This window comes from Physeter macrocephalus, chromosome 5, assembly GCF_002837175.3.
Source record: "Physeter macrocephalus isolate SW-GA chromosome 5, ASM283717v5, whole genome shotgun sequence".
NCBI classification, from domain to species: domain Eukaryota; kingdom Metazoa; phylum Chordata; class Mammalia; order Artiodactyla; family Physeteridae; genus Physeter; species Physeter macrocephalus.
Window position 1 is genome coordinate 33,676,517 of NC_041218.1, and position 9,272 is coordinate 33,685,788.

At 43.9% G+C, this 9,272-nt stretch overlaps 1 protein-coding gene across 8 annotated transcripts in view; it reads right to left on the reverse strand.

Annotated features, from left to right (window-relative positions):
* Nucleotides 1–5,322, reverse strand: part of ST7 (suppression of tumorigenicity 7) — a 288,195-nt gene extending 282,873 nt beyond the window's left edge. For 4 of the 8 annotated variants that reach the window (XM_028489838.2, XM_028489837.2, XM_024132183.3 and 1 more), the window contains exon 1: nucleotides 5,083–5,318. In XM_028489838.2, coding sequence (XP_028345639.1) covers nucleotides 5,083–5,233 — 151 coding nt within the window. In that variant the 5' untranslated portion in view covers nucleotides 5,234–5,318. Of the gene's footprint in view, nucleotides 1–5,082 lie in introns of all 8 variants that reach the window. The other 4 variants (XM_028489841.2, XM_028489840.2, XM_028489842.2 and 1 more) reach the window with 2 other exon arrangements.
* Between the last annotated feature and the right edge of the window lie 3,950 nt (nucleotides 5,323–9,272).

A 9,272-nucleotide genomic window follows, 5' to 3' on the forward strand; every position in this document is an offset into this window, starting at 1 on the left:
TGAGCCATGGCCGCTGAGCCTGCGTGTCTGGAGCCTGTGCTCCGCAACGGGAGAGGCCACAACAGTGAGAGGCCCGTGTACCGCAAAAAAAAAGAAAAAAAAAAAAAAAAAGAAAATTGATGACTAATAAGAACCTGCTGTATAAAAAAATAAATAGAATAAAGTTCAAAAATTTAAACAAAAAACCATACAAAGATATCACAAAAAAAGGAAATTACAGGACAATATCACTGATGAACATAGATGCAAAAATCCTCAACATAATACTAGCAAACCAAATCCAACAATACATTAAAAGGATCATATACTATGATCAGGTGGAATTTATCCCAGGTATGTAAAGATTTTTCAGTATCTGCAAATCAGTCAATAGTGTCAGCTTCCCTAAGGAAGAAGGCCTGGGCCACCCACAGCTTCCTAACAGCAGCTCTAAATTCAGCAGCCTCTCCAGGGACATGTGCTTTTATCATCACAGGAAGAGGCAAGCACCATAGCACTTAAGAACAGCAAAATTAGTTCCATTAGAACCCATTTAGATCTCCCTGAAAGGACAAGTTCCACCATAGGAGGGTCCAATGTCCCCTTCTCCCCTTACCTTCTCACAGAAGTGGCAAAGAGAGATGTACTCTCTGTGTGCTTCTTCTTTACCTTCTTTTATGACTAAAATGTACATAAAACCACACTGAAAACAGAAGTCCAGCATCACTGGGATAAACAGTCTCAGGTTCCCTCTATCATGTGTCTGATGAGATTCAGCCCAGACAGCCTGAATCTCATACCTCGTCTTCATATTTCCTCTATCTCTTAGAAGCCCAAATGAGAAATGACCCTAATGCAAATTAACAAAGGTGTTTGTGAGAAATACTAGATTTAAAGTTGCTGGGAGAGGACCTAACAATTTTCTTCCTTAAAAATTACACATATTGGGACTTCCCTGGTGGTGCAGTGGTCAAGACTTCACACTCCCAATGCAGGGGGCCCAGGTTCGATCCCTGGTCAGGGACTAAATCCCGAATGCTGCAATTAAAAGATTCCCTCATGCCGCAACTAAAGATCCCACATGTGGCAAAGAAGATCCCTAGACCCGCAACTAAGACCCAGGGAGGCCAAATAAATAAATAAATATATATATTTTTTAATTACACATATTCCCAGTAGGTATTTTGCTTCTTGCCTGTTCTGTATAAAGCATTGGTGTGTGGCACTTATGGGCACATGCACACATATACACACGTAGATGATTATTTAACCTACTTTAAGAAAATGTAGTATTACAAATGTGTGTTCTGAAATAAAAATTTTAAATGTGTATTAAATGAGAAACGTTCACAATTTTTAAACCTTACAATGAATTTTTTGGGAGAAAAAAATCAAACCCACTTACCAATAAACGTAAGACTCCATGGCCTCATAAATTCAATCAACTTCTTTGTGTGTGTGTGTGTGTGTGTGTGTGTGTGTGTGTGTGTGATCCTTCTTAAGCTCTTCCAAAAAATTTCAGAGAGAGAAACACTCCCGAGGCCACTATCACCCTGATACCAAAACCAGATAAAGATATCACAAAAAAAGGAAATTACAGGACAATATCACTGATGAACATAGATGCAAAAATCCTCAACATAATACTAGCAAACCAAATCCAACAATACATTAAAAGGATCATATACTATGATCAGGTGGAATTTATCCCAGGTATGTAAAGATTTTTCAGTATCTGCAAATCAGTCAATAGTGTCAGCTTCCCTAAGGAAGAAGGCCTGGGCCACCCACAGCTTCCTAACAGCAGCTCTAAATTCAGCAGCCTCTCCAGGGACATGTGCTTTTATCATCACAGGAAGAGGCAAGCACCATAGCACTTAAGAACAGCAAAATTAGTTCCATTAGAACCCATTTAGATCTCCCTGAAAGGACAAGTTCCACCATAGGAGGGTCCAATGTCCCCTTCTCCCCTTACCTTCTCACAGAAGTGGCAAAGAGAGATGTACTCTCTGTGTGCTTCTTCTTTACCTTCTTTTATGACTAAAATGTACATAAAACCACACTGAAAACAGAAGTCCAGCATCACTGGGATAAACAGTCTCAGGTTCCCTCTATCATGTGTCTGATGAGATTCAGCCCAGACAGCCTGAATCTCATACCTCGTCTTCATATTTCCTCTATCTCTTAGAAGCCCAAATGAGAAATGACCCTAATGCAAATTAACAAAGGTGTTTGTGAGAAATACTAGATTTAAAGTTGCTGGGAGAGGACCTAACAATTTTCTTCCTTAAAAATTACACATATTGGGACTTCCCTGGTGGTGCAGTGGTCAAGACTTCACACTCCCAATGCAGGGGGCCCAGGTTCGATCCCTGGTCAGGGACTAAATCCCGAATGCTGCAATTAAAAGATTCCCTCATGCCGCAACTAAAGATCCCACATGTGGCAAAGAAGATCCCTAGACCCGCAACTAAGACCCAGGGAGGCCAAATAAATAAATAAATATATATATTTTTTAATTACACATATTCCCAGTAGGTATTTTGCTTCTTGCCTGTTCTGTATAAAGCATTGGTGTGTGGCACTTATGGGCACATGCACACATATACACACGTAGATGATTATTTAACCTACTTTAAGAAAATGTAGTATTACAAATGTGTGTTCTGAAATAAAAATTTTAAATGTGTATTAAATGAGAAACGTTCACAATTTTTAAACCTTACAATGAATTTTTTGGGAGAAAAAAATCAAACCCACTTACCAATAAACGTAAGACTCCATGGCCTCATAAATTCAATCAACTTCTTTGTGTGTGTGTGTGTGTGTGTGTGTGTGTGTGTGTGTGTGTGCGTGTGGTATGCGGGCCTTCCTCTGCTGTGGCCTCTCCCGTTGCAGAGCACAGGCCCCGGACGCGCAGGCTCAGCGGCCATGGCTCACGGGCCCAACCGCTCCGCGGCATGTGGGATCCTCCCAGACCAGGGCGCGAACCCGGTTCCCCTGCATCAGCAGGCAGACGCGCAACCACTGCGCCACCAGGGAAGCCCCCAATCAACTTCTTAAAATAACAAAACTTTGGGGACTTTCCCAGTGGTCCAGTGGTTAAGACCCTGTCTTCCAATGCAGGGCATCCAGTTTCCATCCCTGGTTGGGGAACTAAGATCTCACATGGAACTTAAGACCCCACATGCTGCGAGGTGAAGGTATCTTAAAGATATATTTGCCAAAGGCAAGGAAACCAAAAGCAAGGAAGAATACTCTGATAAGCAACCACTCTAACAGATGGAAAAGCCAGAAAGCCATCATCACTAGGATGACTGAATCCAAGGGCTGAGCAGCTCCTATAAAAATGGCAAGATGATTCCCAGGAGTACCATCCCAAGGGACACTATGAAACAAATGTGAATATGAACATGAGTTCTAGTTAAAGAAATCAAGGTATATGAGGTTTAGTATTTAAAAGCACAAGTAGGGACTCCCCTGGTGGCGCAGTGGTTAAGAATCTGCCTGCCAATGCAGGGGACATGGGTTAGAGCCCTGCTTCGGGAAGATCCCACATGCCGCAGAGCAACTAAGCCCGTGCGCCACAACTACTGAGCCTGCGATCTAGAGCCCGCGCACCACAACTACTGAGCCCGTGTGCCACAACTACTGATGCCCGTGCACCTAGAGCCCGTGCTCTGCAACAAGAGAAGCCACCGCAATGAGAAGCCCGCACACCACAAAGAAGAGTAGCCCCCACTCACCGCAACTAGAGAAAGCCCATGCGCAGCAACAAAGACCTAATGCAGCCAAAAATAAATAAATTTTAAAATTTTAAAAATAAATAAAAGCACAAGTACCTAACAAAATGACTACATTATCTCAAACATTCTAAAAATTGTTTTAGTGCAGTTAACAACACAGAGGAAAATGCATTTCCAGACCCCTGACTCCCGGAGTACGTAAATCACACATTAGGTAGAATACATATGTATTCATTCAAGACTGCAAGGATTTCCCAAATTACTGTGAAATTTTAAAAAAGAAAAGACCTTTCTAACGAGTCCCACAACTATTTCCAGACTTCAAGAACTGTAACCCTTCCTGCAAAATATACTTTGCGTTTTTGATTTGTCTCCAGAGTGTCACTGTTGGTGTGTTTTCTCTGTGGTTGTTTTTTAATGATTCAGTTGGCTGGCTGCAAGTTTAAGATCCTGTTTAATTACCTTCTGCACTTACGACCGTGGAGAGGAGACACGGCGGGACTCACTTCTTACCATGTGGAGCTTTATCTAAGATTCTGAACATGACTAGTTACCAACGCCTTATGCAGACGGGGAGAAGGGAGAGAGAAGCGCTAAGACTATTTAAATGGTCTTAAATTCCAGATTTCCTGTCTCTCCTTTTGTCCCTTTGACATTCCGTCTGGTAACCTGACACGTCATCCATATCCCTGATAGTACCTTCGAGAAACCCTCGCCCCATCTAAAAGAGATGCCTCTTAGCCCGCAACTCATGGGGCTCACAGGCGGGCAGTCCCGGCTCCAGGTGCGGGGTCGACTCCTGGGGGCTTCGCCGCTGGGCACCCCTGAGCAGCACCCTCACGGGGGCGCCCGCGACCGGCCGAGTCGCGCCGGGATCGGGAGGCACGCCTCGTCCGACTATACTTCGGACGCTCTGCACCCGCAGCCGACAGCGTGTGAGGAAGGACACGGTACAAATCTGAGGAGCCCTCGGGGTTCACGCGCAGACAGCCAAGGGGGTGTCCGCGGGGCTCCCTCCCTCCCGACCTCTGTCTCCTCGGTCGCCGCCCGACGAGCACCTCGGGCGCAGGAGCGGCAGCCGCCGGCCGGGCCCGCCTGCCGGCGCGGCTCCTCCTCCGCGGGGTCGCCGTGCCGCGGAGCCGCGAAGGCCGCCGACCGCCCTCGCACGCCCCGTCTACCCCGCCAACCGAGGCGTCGCGTCCTTGGCGGGTGGCCGCGGGCATCCGGTGCGCGGGACCCGGCGCGTCCTCGAGCGCGCGCCCGGCCGCCCCCGCTGGTCGCGGCCCCGGGCGAGTTGGACTAACTTTCCGGGGCGGGGGAGGGGCGAGCGCCGCGGGCCCGGCTGCCCGGGCCTTACCTGTGCTCAAATTGTCGTTGATTTTCAAGGGCACCCGCAGGATGTAGACCAGGAAGAGGACGATGAAGAACCATACGGTCCAGAGATAAGTCCAAGACCAAACTATGCAGGACTTGAGCTGCTCCAGAAAGCCCGTGCCCGCTTCAGCCATTTTTCCGGCGCTGCTCTCTGCTGCCGCGGCTCTCGGTGTCTGCAGGGATGATTCACCGGCCCGGAGGCGCCGCTCGCGCCGCCGCCGCCGTCGCCGCCGCCGCGGCCCCGGCGCCACCGGAGCTCGCCCGCCGCCCGGGCCGCGGGCGCGGCGGGAAATCGTGCGCGGGCCGCGGGCGCGCTTGCCTTTTTTTCCCCAGCCTTAATGCTAACTCTCTGAAGGCCCCCACAAGTGGCTTTCGTGGAAGGATCACGTGGCCCTTGCCCCTCACGTTCTGATGCCATTTATATTATGCTAATATTTAGAAAGACAAGCCAAGTGGCGCACTGAGGGAAACTCTTGACATATGTTGAGGGTTTCCTGTATGTCAGGCACTGTTCCAAGGTCTGTATAATCTCACCTAATTCCTTCAACAATCTCCATTATATAGATAAGGGAAACTGAGGCACAAAGTGACTGAGCACTTTACCTTCAGCTCGAGCCAAAATTCATTTGCAGTATGATGGATGCCAGCGTACGAGGTCTTAAACCCAACGCTCTACTCCTTTCTCTCAGAATTTAGGTTCAGAGGGATGAATAAACCCGGAGCAACTAGAAAAAAATTAGATGTGCTCCTGTCACTGGTTAGTAGGCCTGAAGATAAATCATTCTGTTAAGCAAGATTTGGGTAGCACACTATTTACCTTTGTTTTGTCTTCCTTGAAGCCGCACAGGGGGTTTCCAAAGACATCTTGACAAGAAGAATGTTTATCTTCCAATCTGGGGGGTGATGACAGTTCAAACAACTCTCAGCCTGTTTTTAATATAAACAATTATCCGGGATAATTTTGGCTTACTCTGAACTGGTTACTTCAAACAAGAAGTAAATTATAAACGTTCTTTGTCTGTACTGAATGAAACGTTGCCTTTACCAAATGAAAATTTAAAGTCTGTTTCTGTCCATAAATAATTTCACTTTCTATGTATTGGATAGTAATAAAGCAATGGCAGGTAACCCAATCTACAGCCAAGACATTTTTAGAATTCTGAGCATTCAAGAGTATATTTTATTATACATTTTGTTTTGCTTGCTTGTCATTTCCTGCATAATAAAACAAGCTCTTTTAACTTTTTACATGTATTTTATGTATTATGGCATACATAATAGAACTACTCTTACATTTTCACTAATTCCAATCTCACTCTCGGCTACTGGTTTCTCCATATATATGATCTACTAGAGCGGTGAGACAGGCAAGGATAAGGGAAATTGACATACTTTTTTATAGATATTTATTGCAGCATACTACCAAACAATTTTTTATCTAACAATGATGCCTGGATTCTCAGTAGAATAAAACAACATGAGTACATGAAACATCTATTTTATGTGATGATTAAGTAACCCACCAGATTCTCTGCAATAGGTTTGCCTACTTAATTTAAATGAATAGCCTGGGGCCTGACTTTTTGCTGTCAGTGAACCTCAAAGAAGGGACATAAATCTGACTCAGTTGAGCCACAGTTTTTTGATTATCTACTAGGAAATACTGTAGGGTCAGCCCTATCTTACTCATTATTGCCTCTCCCTGATGTGCAGCCAGAGACGGGGGTTGGGGTTGGAGACATGTCTTCGTGCTCTGATGCAGAATTGAGTGAGAACAAGATCTCGTGAGAGCCTCAGCTGCTTCAGTATGGCTGGAGTGCAGGCTCCACATGGAGTAGTGTTGAGAGGGATAAAGCTGAAGAGTGTCTGATCTTGAAGGGCCTTGTAGAAATGCTAAGGTGTTCACAGTTATTTGGCATTGCACACACTAATCCAAATGACCAAGATTTATGTAAGTGGAAATTACATATTATGACAGGCCTTCGAGACTGATAGTATAAGGCAGGGTAAAGATAAAGAGTGAAGGGTGGCTGTTGAGTGGGACCATTCATGAAATAGTGACATCCCAGATATGTCCCACCACCACTTGACCATCTCTCAGTGGGCTGGTGCACAGTCACCCCAAGGTCATCATATCCAAAAGTGAACTCGTTACTTCCTCACCCCCAACTGCTCTTCCTTCTAGAGTTCCATCAGGGAATGGGCATCACCCTTCCAGCTCCCTAATTCAGGAATCTGAGGATCATGCCACCCAGATTCCTCCCGCTCCCTCACCTCCTTTCCTCCTCACATTCAGTTGGGCATCAATACTTCAAGATGGGACTTCCCTGGTGGCACAGTGGTTAACAATCCATCTGCCAATGCAGGGGACACAGTTCGAGCCCTGGTCCTGGTCGAAGATCCCACATGCCGCAGAGCAACTAAGCGCATGCGCCACAACTACTGAGCGGGCGCTCTAGAGCCTGCAAGCCACAGCTACTGAGCACGCGAGCCACAACTACTGAGCCCGCGCGCCTAGAGCCCGTGCTCCACAACAAGAGAAGCCACCGCAATGAGAAGCCCGTGTACTGCAACGAAGAGTAGCCCCTGCTCACCGCAACTAAAGGAAGCCTGCGCACAGCAACAAAGACCCAACGCAGCCAAAAATAAATAAAAATAAAATAAATCAATTTTTAAAAAAACTTATTACTCTATTCTTGACTAAGCTACTCAATATCTTTACTCTTGGGAAGATACTGTAAGATGGGCTGGTTTTTCAGTTGCACTTTAAATAGTGTAGAAATGATAATAGTATACTTTTTATTCTTGATACTCAAACCCAAGAGGGTTTTTTTTAATACAGCACTTTTAATCAAAATAAAAATTCATTGTCTGAAATTTTCTATATATGTAAAATAGCATCAGTTATCCCAACTTTATTATTTTATTTTAAAACTGCATGTTTTTGGTCCATGACTGGCTAGAGTTTCAGGAACCAGAGTCACATCTAGACATTTCTTTGCTAAAAATTACAGGATTTCAAAAATACCCAGAACCAGTAATGACCATCATATAAAATAATTCCAGGAGAAATACAAAAATAATATGCTATTCACTGGCTATGTCATGTCATGTTATTTTGTGGTTTTGGCTTCAAACTGCAAGTTCATGCACACAGACCTCCAAAGCACCTGACAAATTTAGACTCCTCAGTTAAACAATCTGTTGCATTGAAAAAAATCCAGAAATTGGGTTACACTGATGTTATAGAATTATTGGTAGAATTTTTAAAAATCTGATAGTCATGATATAAGCTTAAATTTGTTTTTATTGACATAGACCATTTATTCTTTAATTTCTGATAATTAATTCCATTCTTTAACCAAGAGGTGTTCCCTTACACTTTATCAGTTACATTTCATCTTGTTCTCATTTCTAATGTGGAACTATACTTAGGCATGCAAATTAAAGTGAAAATTTCACAATCATCTGGTGTATTTGGCCTATGTGGAAACCTAATCTAAAAAAGAGGAAAAAAGAAAAATCATATTTTTTTTATCTTAAAGCACATTTCAGGCTAGTCTGAAGTAATGCACTTGCCCACTCCATCTTCTAACCTCTCTTCTTTACTTTGTCTTGCAAAAATTATTCCAGGTTTTCCTTTTATTCTGAGTTGCAATGCTATTCCATGGCTGCTAAATTTAGCACCTTATGCACATTTAACTGTAATGGGATTTATCTCCTTGTTAATAATGACAGTTAGTGAATATGGATTATAATTGAAACTGTGGCTTCCCTTGAGTTTTTCCTCCCCCTCAAAATTATCTTTATAATACTATTTTTACAGTATAATTTTTTCTCTTTGATCAGAGCTTGTCATTCAGCCTTTGAGCTGAAGACGTCCACATAATCAAACCAATTTGAATTAACTTGTCAAGTTTGACTCATTGGACACACTGTAGGAAATAACTTGCTATAGCCTAGATTTAATTATCTGCACTTCTATTTCTCATATGCATTTCATATTATACTTTTATTCCAACAGGGGCTCTTATCTTGGGCTACCATGTTTAGACACGTTTATCAAGTATTCTTTATAGATTTGTTCATTGACCCCTGTTCTTTTATCAGATACCCTCCGGAGCCTTACACAGGCCTTGAATGCTGAACTGATTTGAAATGATTATGTATATT